This window comes from Ictidomys tridecemlineatus, chromosome 15, assembly GCF_052094955.1.
Source record: "Ictidomys tridecemlineatus isolate mIctTri1 chromosome 15, mIctTri1.hap1, whole genome shotgun sequence".
Taxonomy (NCBI): domain Eukaryota; kingdom Metazoa; phylum Chordata; class Mammalia; order Rodentia; family Sciuridae; genus Ictidomys; species Ictidomys tridecemlineatus.
In genome coordinates this window covers 9185661-9203578 of record NC_135491.1, presented here as the reverse complement: position 1 = coordinate 9203578, position 17918 = coordinate 9185661, and the positions used below count along the sequence as shown (strand labels likewise).

At 42.9% G+C, this 17918-nt stretch overlaps 1 protein-coding gene across 4 annotated transcripts in view; it reads left to right on the top strand.

Annotated features, from left to right (window-relative positions):
- The first annotated feature begins 11057 nt into the window (after window positions 1-11057).
- The window catches only part of Sae1 (SUMO1 activating enzyme subunit 1), a 71891-nt gene continuing 65030 nt past the window's right edge, over window positions 11058-17918 (top strand). For 2 of the 4 annotated variants that reach the window (XM_078031795.1, XM_078031796.1), the window contains exon 1: window positions 11059-11272. In XM_078031795.1, the coding sequence (XP_077887921.1) occupies window positions 11175-11272 (98 nt within the window). In that variant the 5' untranslated portion in view covers window positions 11059-11174. Of the gene's footprint in view, window positions 11273-17918 lie in introns of all 4 variants that reach the window. The other 2 variants (XM_078031797.1, XM_005336574.5) reach the window with 2 other exon arrangements.

Sequence of the window (17918 nt, the reverse complement as noted above, 5' to 3'; positions counted from 1 at the left end):
CAAAAATTTTTTCCGGGCTGGGGATGTGGCTCAAGCGGTAGCGCGCTGGCCTGGCATGCATGTGGCCCGGGTTCGATCCTCAGCACCACATACCAACAAAGATATTGTGTCCGCCGAGAACTAAAAAATAAATATTAAAAATTCTCTCTCTCTCTCTCTCTCCTCTCTCACTCTCTCAAAAAAAAAAAAAGTTTTTTTTAAAAAATGTTTTTTCCTCTGTACTGAAGATTGTACCCACTGATGTTCTACCACTAAACTATATTCTCAGCCACTACTGCCCCTCTTTTAAAAAACCAAACCCAGAAAAAAAAAAAAAAAAAAAAAAAAAAACCAAACCCAGGGCCTTAAGTATGCTAGGCAAGCGCTCTACCCCTGAACTACATTATCCCCCTCCCTTTTCATTTTATTTTATTTGGGATGGGGAACAAAGGGGCGCTTAACCCCAAGACACATCCCCAGCCCCTTTTTATATTATTTAGAGACAAGGTCTTGCTAAATTGCTGAAGCTGGCTTTGAACTCATAATCCTCCTGCCTTACCCTCTCCAGCTGCTAATATTACAGGCATGTACAACTGTGATCAGCCCTTTTTAAAAATATTTTATTTTGACATAGAGTCTGGCTAAATTGCCCAGGCTGTCTTTGAACTTCAGATTCTCCTGCCTCAGGCTCCTTAGTTGCTGGGATTTCAGGCCATGATCAGATCACCTTAACATGAAAGTTTTTAAATTTTTATTTATTATTTCTCTTTTAATCAATACAAATTTTTATATCATTTTTTATTTTTTTGTTGTATATGGACACAATATATTTTATTTTTATGTGGTGCTGAGGATCGAATTCAGTGCCTCATGCATGCTAGGAAAGCATTCTACCTCAGGGCTAGGGATATAGCTTGGCTGGTAGAGTGCTTGCCATGAATGTACAAGGCCCTGGGTTTGATCCTCAAAACCACAATAAAGGGCTGGGGATGTGGCTCTAGCGGTGGCCCGCTCGCCTGGCATGCGTGCGGCCCGGGTTCAATCCTCAGCACCACATGCCAACAAGGATGTTGTGTCTGCCGAGAACTAAAAAATAAAATATTAAAAATTCTCTCTCTCTCTCTCTCTCTCTCTCTCTCTCTCTCTCTCTCTCTCTCTCTCCCCTCTCTCAATCTCTCTTAAAAAAAAAAAAACACAAAAAAAGGGGAAAAAGAAAAGTAAAAGCTATACCATTTTACTTCATTTTCCCCATAAACTCAAAAAATATAAGGAAGGAGAGCAAAGGCAAAAAGGTGAATCCTTTAAAATCTTTAGTAGTTCTATACATATAAGAAAAAATAATATAGAGAGCAATTAGCTGTATTTTCAGCACTATTTTTCCACAGAGTAATCATTTTATAAGAATTACTGGGGCTGGGGATGTGGCTCAAGCGGTAGCATGCTCGCCTGGCATGCGTACGGCCCGGGTTCGATCCTCAGCACCACAGACAAAGATGTTGTGTCCTCCAAAAACTAAAAAAAAAATAAATAAATATTAAAAAAAAAGAATTACTGCATCCACAATGGAATGGCTCAGGTCAGTCACTCCCTGACCAATTACAAATAACTACAGGCCATGGATTTTTGGGATCATTTTCAAAGTTGATACATTAACTCCTAAACCATTTAAAACTAAGGATTTTTGTTGTTTTTGTTGTTGTTGTTCCTTGAAATAGCTCTAACTTCCTTTATTTTTCTTTTTATGATACATGTGCTTTTCACTTTAATAATGTAATGAGTGGAAATGTTTATTTCCAGAGGCTTATCCAAAAGACACATGATACAACCCTCTGCTGTTTGGTGATTCTGTGACTTCTAAATGTCTTTTCCTGCAGGAAGAGGTTATTTGATCTTGGAATTGGCAATTTTTCAATCTCAAGGAAAAACAAACCAAAGGGCAAGACCTTTAGAGTCAGAAGCTTAAGAGCAGGATAGAAAAGAGATTATTCTTATTGAAAAATTCAAACAGATACAAAAATTGTAGGAGGAATAAAATAAAATGAATAAAATTAAGAATAAATAAAATCATGTACGCACTGCCCAAGTTCAGTAATCTTTAACTCAAAACAACCACGGTCCTTTTCTTTTTTCTTTTCTTTCCTTCAACTTTTTCTTTTGCCTTTTTTTTTTTTTTCCTTTTTCTGGTGCTGGGGATTGAACCCAGGGCCTTGTGCATGTGAGGCAAGCACTCTACCAACTGAGGTATATCTCCAGCTCTTCTTTCCCCTTTGGTACTGAGGATTGAACCCAGGGATGCTCTACCACATCCCCAGCCTTTTTTTTTGAGTCAGAGTCTCACTAAATGGCTGAGGCTGGCCTGGTCTTATGATCCTCCTCCCTCAGTCTCCTGAGGATTACAGGTGCGCACCAAGGCACTTTGTTTTGGGGGTTTGTTTGTGGTGCTGAACACGTAACAGGGACTGCCACTGAGCTACACCCCAGCCCTCATTTTTTCTTTACTCCCATCCTCAGAACACCTCCAAACCTGCTGAATTATTTAATCAAATCCCAGACTTAATATATGTTTATATATGTATATATATATGAATATGTATATATCTGTGTATATATATATATATATCCACATATATGCAGCTACAGTTATTTCTACATATGCCATTATGTGTTTGAAAATATGCATTTATACCTGTACTAGGTTAGCATTTTTTCCCAAACTCACATCTTTACTGGAACCTCAGAACTTGAACTTATTTAGAAATAGAGTTGGGGGGCTGGGGATGTGGCTCAAGCGGTAGCGCGCTCGCCTGGCATGCGTGCGGCCTGGGTTCGATCCTCAGCACCACATACCAACAAAGATGTTGTGTCTGCCGAAAACTAATAAATAAATAAATATTTAAAAAAAAAAAAAAAAAAAAAAAAAAAAAAAAGAAATAGAGTTGGGGTTGGGAGTGTAACTCAGTCATAGAGCACGTCAGTAGCATGTGCAATTCCATTGGTTTGGTCCCCAGCACGAGAAAAATTTTTAAAAAAGAAAAAGTGGGGGCTGGGATGTGGCTCAAGCGGTAGCGCGCTCGCCTAGCATGCGTGCGGCCCGGGTTGGATCCTCAGCAGCACCACATACCAACAAAGATGTTGTGTCCGCCGAGAATTAAGAAAAAATAAATAAATGTTAAAATTCTCTCTCTCTCTCTGTCCCCCTCTCTCACTCTCTCTTTAAAAAAAAAAAAAAGAAAAAAGAAAAAGTGGTTGCACATGGTGCTGCACACATATAGTCCCAATAACCAGGAAGGCTGAGTCAGGATAGTCTCTTTGAGTCTAGGAATTCAGGACCAGTCTGGCCAATGTAGTTAACAGTAACAACAACAAAAAAGACAGGAGGCAGAAAACAGTTTCACCCACACGTAAATAACCTACTGCTCTCTTGTTTTTCACTTTGTGGTGCTGGGGACCTAACCCAGGGTCTTGCTTGGGCAAGTACTCTACCAGCCCAAAGTGTAATTTGATTCTCACAAGAAGAAAAGAATCTAGACTAGAATGAAGCAGTATGTGGGACTTGTTCCGTGGTTCACCCTGAATGCATTTTAGAATCATCTGGGGAGCGTTTTATAAAAATCCCAATGTCTCAGCTCCACTCCAGACCAATTAGCCAGTCTCTGCAGGAAGGGTCTAGGCACTGCACTTGCTGCAAAGCTCCCTAGGTGATGCTAATGTGCAGGTGGGACTGAGAGTCCCTGCCTTGGATAGTGGTGAGCAGTCACCTGGGTGGAGGTAATTATGTACTCCTCAAACCCAGGAACTCAAACTACTGGATAACTGCTGTCTACCCTTTGCAAGTTTTGGAACCTTAAGTTAACAACTGTTCTTCTTCTTCTTCTTCTTTTTTTTTTTTTGGTGCTGGGGATTGAACCCAGGTCCTAATGCATGTGAGGCAAGCACTCTACCAACTGAGCTATACCCCCACCCCTTGACAACCATTCTGATTAGCTTTTGCTAAAAAACAAGCTGTCCCATGGGTGTGGATCCAAAAGAACTGAAAATGGGGTCTCAAAAATATCTGCACAGGGCTGAGGCTGTAGCTCAGTGGCAGAGCGCTTGCCTAGCATGTGTGAGGCCGTGGGTTTGATCCTCAAAACCACATAAAAATAAACAAATAAAATAAAGGCATTCTGTCCATCTACAACTACAAAAATATTTTAAAAAAATATCTGCGCACCAAGTTCATAACTATTTATTCACAATAGTCAAAAGATGGGCGAGGCATGGTGGTACATGCCTGTAATCCCAGTGTCTAGGAAGGCTGAGGCAGGAGGATCACAAGTTTAAAGCCAGCCTTAGCAACTTAGGGAGACCCAGTCTCAACATGAAAAAAAGGGCTGGGGATATGCTCAGTGCTGACACACCCCTGAGTTAAATTCCCAATTAAAAAAAAAAAAATTGAAGTAACCTAAATCACCATCAGTGGGTGAACGGACATACAAAATGTTATGTAAATACAATGGGATATTATTTAGTTATTTAGCCTTCAAAAGGAAGAGTTGGTGTGCAACACATGCCCAAGGTCCACTCTGGGTTTCATCACCAACACTATTAAAAAAAAAAAAAAAAAAAAAAAAGCTAGGATGGGCTCCAACTTGCAATCCTCTAGCCTCAGCTTCCTGAGTAGCTAGGATAACAGTATGTGGTGTCTGCATCTAGATAGGGATGAATTTTTAGGACATTATGCTAAATGAAGGAAACAGAAAAAGACAAAGACTGGGAATAGTTCAATGGTACAGTATATACTTGCAGACACTAGGCCCTGGGTTCAATCCCTTGGCATCACCAAGAACAAGAACAACAAGAAAGACACTGGGCATGGTGACACATGCCTGTAATACCAAGAGGACGGGAGCCTGAGGCAGGAGAGTGGCAAATGTAAAGCCAGCCTCAACAACATAGTGAGACCCTCAGTAAACTCGGTGAGTCTGTCTTAAAATAAAAAATAAAAAGGGCTAGGTATGTAGCTCTGTGATAAAGGACCCTTGGGCACAATCCCCGTACCCACTCCCCCCACAAAGATAAATACTGTTTGACTTCACTCAGATGAAGTATTTAGAATAATTGAAATCAAAATAGAAAATAAATTTGTGGTCACCAGAGCCTGGACAGGGATCAGGGACAGATGTGGACTTGTTGGGTATTAAATAAAATGTATAGGGGTCCATTGATCTAAGTTCCTGCTTAAGACCCTAAAATAGGGCTGGGGATGTGGCTCAAGCGGTAGCGCGCTTGCCTCGCATGCATGCAGCCCGGGTTCGATCCTCAGCACCACATACCAACAAAGACGTTGTGTCCGCCGAGAACTAAAAAATAAATATTAAAAATTCTCTCTCTCTCTCTCTCTCTCTCTCTCTCTCTCTCTCTCTCCCCCCCCCCCTCCTCTCTCACTCTCTCTTTAAAAAAAAAAAAAAAAGAACCTAAAATAACAAATCAGACTGGAGTTACTCATGCTAAAGTTTCATGTCACCAGATGGAAACTAAGTGTTTAATTCCCAGTGCAGTTTGGCTGGCATGGTAAAGACATCTTCTGCGCTGGGCATTATGGTGCAGTCCTGTAATCCCAGACTCTGTGGTTAAGAGCCCTGGGTTCAATCCCTGGTACCAATAAAATAAAATAAAAGACATCCTTCTGCTTTACCATTTACAAAGACAGGAATCTGAATAACCTAATGGTAACCAATTTGTGTGTGTGTGTGTGTGTGTGTGTGTGTGTGTGTGTTAGTTACCTGGTGATTGAACCCAGGAAAGTTTAACCACTGAGCCACATTCCCATCCCTTTTTTTTTTTTTTTTTAGTTGTTGAAAGAACTCTAGGGCTGGGATGGTGGCTCAGTGGTGGAGCGCTTGCCTAGCACGGGCAGGACCCGGGTTTGATCCTCAGCACCACATAAAAAATAAAAAGCATTGTGTTGTGTCCATCTACACCTAAAAAATAAATATTAAAAAAGAACTCTATTTTTATTCATTTATGTGTGGTGCAGAGAATTGAACCCAGTACCTCACACATGCTAGGCAAGTGCTCTATCAGTGAGCTACAACCCCAGCCCAAGCCTCAGCCCTTTTTATGTTTCATTTATTTATTTATTTGTGTTGGGGGGGTACTACCAGGGATTTTTTTTTTGTTTTATTTCGAGACAGGGTCTCCCTAAGTTGCTGAGCTGGCCTTGAATTCGCAATCCTCCTCTCACTTTTCTGATTTGCTGATATTATAGGTGTGTATCACTGCACCGAGCTAGATCTTTTAACTAAATTTGTTATTCTGTCTTTTGGCAATTCAAAAAATTTCATTTTTAGCAAGATGAAAAGATTCTGGAGATTAGTTGCACAATGATGGATGTGAATATCCTTAACAGTACTCAACTGTGCACTTAGAAATGGTTAAGATGGTACATTTTATGTGTGTTCAAAAGAAAACTACCCTGAAACTTAGTGGCTTGGAATAGCAACGATTATTTTATTATCCCTCACAGTACCTATGGGCCAGAAATTCAGGAAGGGCTCAGCTGGCTGGTTCTGGCATAGGACATCTCATGGGGTTACAGAACACATGTCTAGAAAATAAATTGTGGATGGTTGAAGAACTTGGGGGCTGGGTAGGCATCTGTCTGTGTTTAGGCTGGCTTCTCCCTTCACCATGGCCGCGGGGCAATTGGACTGCTTCTCTGGCAACTCAGGGTCAAACTCAAGTGTTTCCACAGCAGGTGGAAGTGAATTTCCGCTTTGATGACTGAGCTCAGAATTTAAGTAATGTCTCTCTGTCATGTTCTTTTGGTAAAAATTGTCATCAAAGGCCTGTAATCCCATCCACTAGAGAGGCCAAGGCAGGAGGATTGTAAATCTGAGGTCAGCCTCAGCATTTAGCAAGACCCTTTCTCAAATTAAAAGGGCTAAGGATGTGGTTCAATGGTAAAGTGCTCGTGCTCCTAGGTTGAATCCCCAGTACCAAGAAAAAAAAAAAATAAGCCAATGAATACTTGCCAGAGGGGTATGAGCCTTCTAAGAAGGGGATCAGTCATCCCAAATCAAAGGATAAACTCAGCCCCAGATGACACTTGACTAAATCCTCATGAGAGATCCTAAACCAGAACTGCCCAGCCAGGCTGCTCCTGAACTCCTGATCTACAGAAACCATAAGACATAATAAATGTTTGTTTATTTTATTTGTTTGGGTACCAGGGATGGAACCCAGGAGTCTTGATCACTAAGTCACATCCCCAGCCCTTTTTATTTTTATTTTGAGACAGGATCTCATTAAATTGCTTAGGGTGTCCTCAAATGACAGAGGCGCTGTACCACTGAGCCACATCCCCAGCTGGATTTTATATTTTATTTAGAGATAGGGTCTTACTGAGTGGCTCCTAGTGCCTCGCCTTTGTTGAGGCTGGCTTTAAACTAGTGATCCTGATCCTCCCATTTCAGCCTCCCTAGCTGCTGGGATTAAAGGCCCGTGCCACTAAATGGCCCCAATAAATGTTTATTTTTTAAAGTCCTTACTTTGGGGGCTGGGCATGTGGCTCAAGCGGTAGTGCACTCGCCTGGCATGCGTGAGGCCCAGGTTCGATCCTCAGCACCACATACCAACAAAGATGTTGTGTCCACCGAGAACTAAAAAATAAATATTAAAAATTCTCTCTCTCTCTCTCTCTCTCTCCCCTCTCTCACTCTCTCTTAAAAAAAAAAAAAATAAAGTCCCTACTTTGGTCTTGTTTGCTTGTTTTTGGTGCTGGGGATTGAACCCTGGGGGCACTCTACCATTGTGTTATTTCCCCAGCCCTTTGTGTTTTTTATTTTTTTATTATTATTTTTTTTTAATATTTATTTTCCAGTTTTTGGTGACACAACATCTTTGTTTGTATGTGGTGCTGAGGATCGAACCCAGGCCACACGTATGCCAGGCGAGCACGCTACCGCTTGAGCCACATCCCCAGCCCTGTGTTTTTTATTTTGAGACAGGGTCTTGCTAAATTACTGAGGCTGACCTTAATTTTTGATCTTCCTGTGCCACTATGCCTGGTTCAAGTCCCTACGTTTCCACAAAATTTGTTCCAGGGCAATAATCAATAATGCAGTCATTGAACAGATTTTTTGCATTAATATTTTTGCCATTTTTTTTTTCTAGTGCTGGGGACTGAACTTAGTATTTCATGTATATTAGGCAAGTGCTCTACCATGGAGTTGTAAATTCAGCTCCAACTATTTTTTTAGGGGGTTACTGGGGATTGAACTAAGGGGCACTTGACCACTGAGCCACATCCCCAGCCCTATTTTGTATTTTATTTAGAGACAGGGTCTCACTGAGTTGCTCAGTGCCTTGCTTTTGCTGAGGGTGGCTTTGGACTTGCCATCCTCCTGCCTCAGCCTCCTAAGATGCTGGAATTATAGGTGTGCACCACCATACCCGGCTTCAGCCCCCCAACTTTTTAAAAACAAAATATGGCCTTGGATGGATTGCCACTGCCATCTTGAGTTTCCAAGTTCTCGTCTGTACAAGGGGAAGAAATATCCACTATAAGTTCCTTGTTTAGTGGGGCTGGGGATAAAGTTCAGTTGGTAGAGTGCTTGTCTTGTGTGCACAAGGCCCTGGGTTTGATCCCCAGCAACCTCCCCCCCCCCCAAAAAAAAAAGGTCCTTGTAGCATCTGGATGGTCATCTTAAGTGACAGCTGCCATTTTAAGGAAAAAGTTTCCCTTTCCCACCTACGGGCATTTCTGAGAAAGGCTCACCACTCCCTCATACCAACCCAACCTTAACCGCCCCCCATTAGGACCCACTTGGCTCTGATTCCTGAGCCTGCCCCCCCAAAATCCCAGAACCCAAGCCTGTTTGGCCTCTCTCTCCTATAGAGAAATGGCCTTTATTTGTCAGCTTTGACAAATAAATTCTCATGTGTATCTCTGCCTGGTCTCCGTCTTTCATTTCTCGTCTCTCGTCCCTCATTCCTCCACCTTTGAGGTTCACAGAGTATGTGCCTCAGTGGACAAAATCAGGACACAATAGGAGCTTAATATACCACACAGCAGTGTAAATTCCTCAGGAAGCACATGGGTTAAATGCTTTGAAGCCTGGGCTTGAATCCCAGTTATGAGACTTTATTTTGGCTACTTACCTTTTCTCGACTTCAGACTACTCAGCTATGAAATTGGAATAAAGTTCTATGTAATCTTACACTGAGTGAGGTAGCACATGCTTGTAATCCCAGCAATTTGTGAGCCTGAGGCAGGAGGATCACAAATTGGAGGCTAGCCTCAGCAATTTAGTGAGGTCTTGAGAAACTTAATGAGACCCTATCTCAAAATAAAAAGCAAAAAGGGTTGAGATGTAGCTTTGTGGTAAAGTACTCCTATTCAGTCCCTAGTTAAACAAACAAAAATTCTTCCTGGTGCAGTGGCACATGCCTGTAATCCTAGTGATTTGAGAGACTGAGGCAGGAGAATTGCGAGTTCAAAGCCAGCCTCAGCCATTCAAAGTCAGCCTCAGCCACAGTGAGGTGCTAAAGTGTAAAAGACTGGGGATTGTAAGGTTTCTAAATTGAAAGGCTTGGGCTAAAAATAATAATAATAGGCCAGGTATTGTTAAAATTCCTTTGCTACCCCCAGAACCTGTAATCTCTGTAGCTGTTAGAACAATACCTGAACTGCCCAGTAAATATTTCCATTGATTCCCTGGTTGTTTATTAGCTAAGGGCTCCAAATAGCTCAGATGTAAGCATCCAGGCCACAAAACCAATCAGTTTAAATGTGTACCCCGCTCAGGGGTGACCAATCACCCCTGCCCAGATTGTTCCCGCCAATAGATGTACTAATCATGGCTCAGGGTTGTTGTTCAATTTTCCCGTGCCTCAAGATGATTTGTTCTGATGTATGCAAAGCCCCCCACCCTCTCCAAAAAGTGTACTTAAGCTCTGCTTGACCTCTGCTGGGGGGGGGGGTCTGGGCTGCTCTCCCTTCCTGAGTGGGCCTTGAGCCCCAGCATGCTGGTTCAATAAAACTTCCCTCTGCAATTGCATGAAGCTGGTCTCTTGTGTGGTCTCTCCCTCCCACGCTACGCCGGACCCTTACAAGACCCTGTCTCTAAATAAAATACAAAATAGGTCTGGGAGTGTGGCTCAGTGGTTGAGTGCCCCTGAGTTCAATCTCTTGTACCCACGCTCCCCAAAATTCCAATATTTATAAAGATTACATAGATTACTAAAAGCCATTCTTGGGCTGGGGATGTAGCTCAGTGGCAGAATGCTTGCCTAGCATGTGTGAGTTACTGGCTTCCATCCTTAGCACTGCATAAAAATAAACAAATAAAATAAAGGCATTCTGTCCATCTACATCTAAATAAATAAATAAATAAATAAATAAAAAAAACATTCTAACTTGATGAGTGGGTATCTGTTTTACTGCCTCGTTCACTGCTGTATATGTTGGACAGAGATTACTGACTGACCCCATAACAGGTCCTGAATAAGTATTTACCTAAATAATAAAAGGGCATCCTGCCTAAGGAAAATACATCCTATCTGTAAAACCACTTACACAGCATTTATATTGCATTATGTGTAATAAGTAATCTGTAGTTATTTAAAATACACTGGAGGATGTGGGTAGATTATACGCAAACACTAGCTCATTTTATATAAGGGATTTGAGTATCTGCAGATTTTGGTATGTGCATGAAATGGAGGAAGTAATCTCCCACCTATACCTGGGAAGACTGTATTTTTCTTTAGGTTGTTCTAATAGAGGGCAAAGTTCTACATTTTGTCTATTTTATTCACCACTTTATTTCACAATACCTACAACACTGGGGTTTCTGCAGACGTTCCAGAACTGACTCAAAATTGGCTTCCTTGATCCTTAAGTATTTGCACAATTGGACAGCTTCATAAATAACCACGTGGACTCTCAGTGAGGCCATGAGGCCCGCCATTTTTTTGGCCAGGAGGGGGGTCGGAGTCTCCGTCACGTGACTGCCACTCGCCGGTCGGCCTCGGAGGCTTTGGAGGTCCACGTGGTCCCAGCCTCCGCAGAGGAGGTACTGCGCAGGCGCGATTCCACGGCGCAGGCGCAGACTTGGCTGAGGCGCGCGGCCAGCGGCGGTTGGCTGCTCGCGGGTCGGCGGGCGGTTGGCGAGAGCCGGACCTGAGCTGCAGCTGCTAGAACCGGCGCCATGGTGGAGAAGGAGGAGGCTGGCGGCGGCATCAGTGAGGAGGAGGCGGCGCAGTATGATCGGCAGATCCGCCTGTGGGGATTAGAGGCTCAGAAACGGTCAGGGCCGCTGCGGCTGGAGGCGCCGAGGGTCTGGAGGCGGCGTCCGGTGGGAGGTGTTCCCGGCCGGGAGGGAGCGGGTGCCGCTTTGAAGAGGGAGGGCGGGGTTTACGTGCGTGGGCAGGGGAGCGCTCCCGAGACCCCTGCGGGCGTCGTTTGGTTGTGTTTCTGGGAGGTGTGTGGCCGGGAGGTCCCCGAGTGGTTGTTGGGAGGAATCGGAGACCTCTGCAGGGGGCGTGGGGGGTCTTCAGGGAGCTGGATTGGCACTCCGGGAATCGGGCGTCCGGAAGGGGTACGATGGGCCTTGGCTCGCGGCGGGGGCTTAGGGACCAGAGGCGTCGGGGGTGTGCGGACTGGGTGAAGGGGGCGTAGTTCATTCATTCATGGGAGGGAACCTGTACCTTTGCTCGGCTGGGGGCGCCTTGGCAAGCGGAGCGGAGGGGAGCTTAGGTTCCCGGGGCTCCTCGGGAGCGGGCCGGTCTGAAAGAGTGCCCGTTTTGAGGCACGTTCTCTCAAATGGGAGCCTAGAGGGGGCTTGCAGGTGCCAGAGGTGGTTACTGGTGTCTAGGTGTGACGTGGTCCAGAGCAGACGGGGGTTGGTTGGTTGGGGTGAGACCTCTGCAGAAGGTCGTCGATTCAGTCAAATATTTGCTGAGCGCTCGACGTAGGCACTATTCTGTTCCCTGAGCACATCTCAGTGAACTAAACGGGCTCCTTCCTACATGGAGCTTTTACTTATTTATCTATTTGGTGCGCGGGCTCGAACTCGGGGGCTCTTAACCACTGAGCCCCGTCCCCGGCCCTTATTACTTATTTTGAAGCAGGGTTTCGCTAAGTTGCTTAGGGTCTTAACTACATTGCTGAGGGCTGGCCTAGAATTTGAGACTGTCCTGCCTCAGCCTCCCGAGTTGTTGGGATTGCAGGGTGTGCCACCGTGCCTGATTGGAAGAAGTGTTTTCATAGGGTGGCCAGGGAAGGCCTATGAAAGGCAGGATGTAAGCCTCAGACTTGTGTGACAGGAAAGAGCCGTATTTGCCCCTGGAAGGGGTGATGGTGGGAAGAGCCTTGCTGGCATGGAAAACAGCAGTCCCTAGGCTTGAACATGCTCGGCAGATTAGAGAAATAGGGTGACTGGAGCCAAAAGTGTTAAGTAGCTTTTATTCTGAGTTTGCTGGGAAACCTGTTGGAGCGTTTTTTGAGTGGGAGTAATATGATCTGTTGTGTATTTTAAAAGGATTACTCTTTGTGGAGAAAAGGTTAAGGAAGGCAGAAGTGGAATTAAAAGATTCCTGTTCGACTGTGGCAACAACCCAGTTAAGAAAAAAATATTGATGCCTGAAACTCTTGAAGGGGTCAGGTATATATTCTGGATATATTTTGAAGGTCAGGGAGGTGTTTGAAGGATTAATCGAGGGGAGAAGGAGAGGCAAAAGTCAAGGATGACTCTAGTGTTTTTGGTCTGAGAACTGGAATGATAGAATTTTGGGGGAAACTAGGTTTCTTGGGGTCAGAGAAGCACCATTTCTCTTTTGAATTTGTTTGGGTGTTTGTTCTACTGTAGCAGTACATGAGTGGTTGAGTTCAGAGGTGAGGTAGAAGTGATAGGTTATGTGATGTGAGTACAGAGAGTATAGAATTGAGGTGAGGGATTGGGGAAGCACATAGGTCAGTAGAATTTAGTTTGAGGAGGGTGCACCTTTCAGAAGAGTTTGGTTAAAAAGTGTAATGTGGGGGGTTGGGAGTGGAATGGGAATTACCTCAGGCATTTTAGATGTGTGGGGTCTTCTGTGATGGATGAGAACATAATCATCGTAAAACATTAGTGTCACTGGTCAGAGGATTAAAGGCACCTGAAATAGAAAGTTGGGAATTAACTGAGAAGAAAGTACCTTAAACATAGGTGGTCTTTTTTTTTTTTTTTTTTTTTTTTGTGGTGCTGGGGATTGAACCCAGGGTCTTATGCGTGCTACACAAGCACTCTACCAACTGAGCTGTATCCCTAGCCCACATAGGTGGTCTTGATTGATTTTATGGAATGCTAGTCTCTAAAAGTGGTGGAAGGAGAACTTTGAGTTGGAGGAAACTTTTTTTTAAATTTTTTTTAGTTTTTAGGTTGATATAATATCTTTATATTTATGTGGTGCTGAGGACAGAACACAGTGCCTCACGAGTACTAGGCGAGCACTCTACCACTGAGCCACAACCCCAGCCCCTGGAAGAAACTTTGAGGACACAACCCATTAAATCTGAGTTTGAACCAGAGACGCTTTACCACTGAAGTACATCCCCAGCCCTTTTTATTTTTTATTTTGAGACTGTCTTGCTGAATTATCCAGGCTGGCCTCAAACTTGTAATTCTTCTGACTCGGCCTCCCTGGTCATCAGGTTTATAGGTGTGTGCTGCAATACCCAGATCGGTCCATGGGTTGATTGAATTTGGGGTACTGGGGATTCTACCAGGGGCAATTTTGCACTGATCTATTCCCAGTCCCCCCCATTTTTACTTCATATTAAAGAAATTTATTGCAAAATATGGTTTGCTTATAATATAGAACATTTTTTTTTTTTTTTTGAGACAGGGTCTCATTAAGTTGCTTAGGTCCTCATTAAGTTGCTGAGGCTGGCCTTGAAGTTGCAGTCCTCCTGTTTCAACCTCTTGAGTTGCTGGGATTACAGGCATGTACTGCATGCACCTATTATATTTTTGATATAGATTTCCCTAAGTTGTCAAGGCCGACCTTGAATTTGGCAATCTCTGGCCTCAGCCTCCCGAGTAGGTGGCATTAAGAGATATTTTAAATTTTTAGGAGAAGTAAGGGGAAAAAATATCCTCTCAAAATTTGGAGGTTTCTGGAGACTGGGGTTGTGGCTCAGCAGTGGAGTGCTTGCGTAGCACATGCAAGGCTCTGGGTTCAGTCCTCAGCACCACATAAAATTAAAAAAAAAAAAAATAAAGGTATTGTGTCCAAATACAACTTAAAAAAAAAATTGGAGGTTTCTGAACTCAGTGTTCCCCTGGAAAATAGAAATGTCATACATCTCCATCAGTTGGAGTTAGGTAGAGGCACCTTTTTACACAGGGCATGTGTTTGCTAATTTGTCAGCGACTCCATCAGTTCAACGTCATTGGAAGTGTTAGCCTGGCTGTTGTAAACAGGTGAGTTTGCAAGTGTTGCCTAGGTGCATAGCCCATTTCACTGATGGTTTAAGGAAGGGAGCCAACTTGCCCAAGGTCACATACCAAGTAAGTGGAAGAACTATTAACGTGAGTTTGTCTCTAAGTTCACTGCTATTATCATGACAATTCATTTTCTACAATAGTGGCAAGCAAAGAGTTGTGTATCTTCACAGAATATATGTTCTCACAATTTTTGAACTGGCAGTCACAATAAGACATGTCTGAGTCAGCATATTTAAGAGTGAGGAATGGAAGGTGACTGGAAAGTAGATTATATGCATCAAGAGGACAAGACCTTTATAAATGTTTAATAATTAAGATAGGAGTTTTGTTCTGCTTTAAATTTCTAATGCTTACAAGTATGTCGATACTTGGATAGTTGTTGAGTGGGTGAGATGGTAGCATACTGTAGAGGCTTAGAAGATCAGAAAACCTGGGTTCACGTCCTCTGGGTTCACGTCCTCTGGGTTCACGTCCTCTGGGTTCACGTCCTCTCTTACAACAAGCTCTTTGACCTTCAGCTTTTGGTCTTAGGTTCCACATCTGCAAAATGGAGGAAAGAGTGTGTTACTAAATCTTTTTTTCTTTTTTTCCTCTTTCTGGCCAAGGCTATCCTTGAATCTGTGATCCTCCCGTCTTGAGCTTCCTAAATTGCTTATATTATAGGTATATGCCACCATGCCTGGCTTTTTACATACTTTGTGCATAATTTTTGTAGGATTGATTCCCAGAAGGGGAATTGCTACATGAGAGAGCATGAATCATAATAACTGATATTCATTAAGTGGTGACTATATGCCAGGTATTGTTTTAAGCACTTTTCATATAATCGAGCCATAAATAAGCTGTAGTCACAGGGGCCCTAGCATGGTTAAAGATTAAACACATAAATATGAGTTTTATTGTTGACAGCAGTTGAATTAAAAAGCAAAACAACTCCAGAGAAGTTGGTTTGTGGAGCCATATAGGAATGTAGGCTTTGGAAATGCTATGTGGCTACATGAGATGTGTTGTCAGAGGCATTTAAAAACATTCTTTGCTGGAAAAGTTCAGAAGCGGATGCTCACCCCACTCAGCCATAATTAGAAAGGACTTTTGGAGAAAATGACATTCAAGTTGGGTTTTGAAGTCTTGGGGAAAAGCTGGACTAGTTAGAGGAAGACAGCATGCATTTCAGGAGTGTGGAATGTGATTTAAAGTCTGAACATGGGCCAGGTGGCACACACCTCTAATCCCAGCTGCTTGGGAGGCTGAGGGGGGGGGGTTGTAAGTTCAAGGCCAACCTGGCCAACGTGGTGAAACCCTGTCTCAAGAAAAGGAAAGAACATAAAGCCTGAAGGTGGAAAACTGGAGGCATGCCTGGGAGTGAGTAATGTAGAAATAGTAGGAAATAAGGGTGGTAAAGTAGGATAGAGCCAATACTAAGTGGCTTTAAATGCCAGCTTTAGTTTTTAGTGTTTTTTTTTTTCTTTTTTCCTGTCAAATTTTTAAAAATCTGGACCCTTTTATGTAAGTAAGGCAATGGATCCTGAGAAGAGGTTATTATATTCACGTAACTTGTGCATGTGTTATACATGTCAGGTAAGGATGCTTTGGAACATTCACATTTACCAGGTTGTCAATGGAATTAAATGACCTGAATTGAGAATTAGTAACCCCATTTTACTGATTGTATAGTTTTCTGGGTCACCCAGTTAGGTAGTGGTAAATCCAGAATTCAAACTCCTGTTTTCACACTCAGAGGACATTAATGATTGGAAGTGCCCATTGCTGAAAAAACACTAGGGGAAACAAGAGCCTGAGGGGGAAAAATTAGTGGATTTCGAGATTAGGAAGCCATAGGTAAAGTTTGTAACTACAGATTCCCACTGGAAAGGTGGATCATTGGTAACTATTTTTTAAAATATATTATTTTAGTTGTAGATGGGCACAATATATTTATTTATTTTTATGTGGTGCCAGGGATTGAACCCAGTGCTTCATGCATGCTTTGCAAGTGCTCTACCACTGAGCCACAACCCCTGCCCATGCTAACTATTTTTGAGATACCAAAGCGCCAAATAGCTCAAGATCCAGTCACTCAGCCTGAAAGGGAACTTGGAAGCTACAACTTAAGGTGCGCAGTGGCAGGGTCAGCTGAGCTAGTATGTCTTATCTGTGATCTGGAGGGTTCAACTAAATCCAGAGGTTGTAATTAATCTTTCTGATGTCAATTTTTTTTTCTTATACTGAGGATGGAACCAGGGGTACTCTACTACTGAGCTACATCTCTAGCACTTTTGATTTTTAAAAAAAATTTTAGACACAGTAATTTTATTTATTTATATGTAGTGCTGAAGATTGAACCCAGTGTCTCACACGTGCTAGGCAAGCGCTCTTCCACTGTACTACAACCCCAGCCCCACACTTTTGATTTTCAAACAAGATCTTACTAAATTGCTGAGGCTGGCCTTAAACTTGTGATCCTTCTGCCTCAGTCTCTGGAGTTGCTGGGATTACAGGTGTGCTGCACTCATCAGGCTTCAGCTACTGCTTTTATTAGACTCCTAGTTAATTGCATGCAGGTGTCTAAAATTATTAGAGTCATTTTCACAAAAAAGCTTTCACATGTTTTCCCAAATACTGGTACTTTGAGAGAATTGACTTTTTATATAAAGCAGTAGTAAACTCATTGGCCAATAGCAGTCAAGTTTAATTTTGTTACTGGGGATGTAACCTAGAGTCACTTGATCACTGAATTACATCCCCATCTCCAGCCCACCCACCTTTTTTTTTTTAATATTTATTTTTTAGTTGTAGTTGGTCAAATATCTTTATTTTTATGTGGTGCTTGCCAGTGCTAGGCGAGCGCTCTACGGCTGAGCCACAATCCCAGCCCCCGACCCATCTTTTTTTAAATTGTTTAATTTTTTTTAAATTAGAGTCTTGATAATTTGCTTGTAGCCTCCCTAAGTTGCCGAGGCTAGCCTTGAACTTGTGGTCCTCTTGCTTCAGCCTATTGAGTTGCTGGGAATACAGGTATATGACAAGAAGTTGAGTTTGAGACTATTCTAAATTCTTCTTTCCAACCCTCAACCCTCATTCTTGGGATTGGATCCGGTGGCTCTCTAGTGCTGACCTATATCCCCATCCATTTTTATTTTTGAGACAGAGTCTTGCTTAGTGGTCAAGGCTGGCCTCAAATTTGTGATACTCCTGCTTCAGCTTCCTGAGTTACTGGGATTGTAGGTATACAACATTGTGCCCAGCAGCTGGAAAGGGTTTTTTAGTTTTAGGTAGACACAATATCTTTTTTTTTTTTTTAATGTGATGCCTCATGCATGCTCAGTAAGCACTCTTAACACTGAGCCACAACCCCAGCCCAGTTTTTGTCACTTTTTGATATATTATGTATTTGTTTATCTAACTCCTCCTCCAGGAGGCAAGAATTTTCTTATTCACACTATGATTCTAAATTCTCCATGCCTG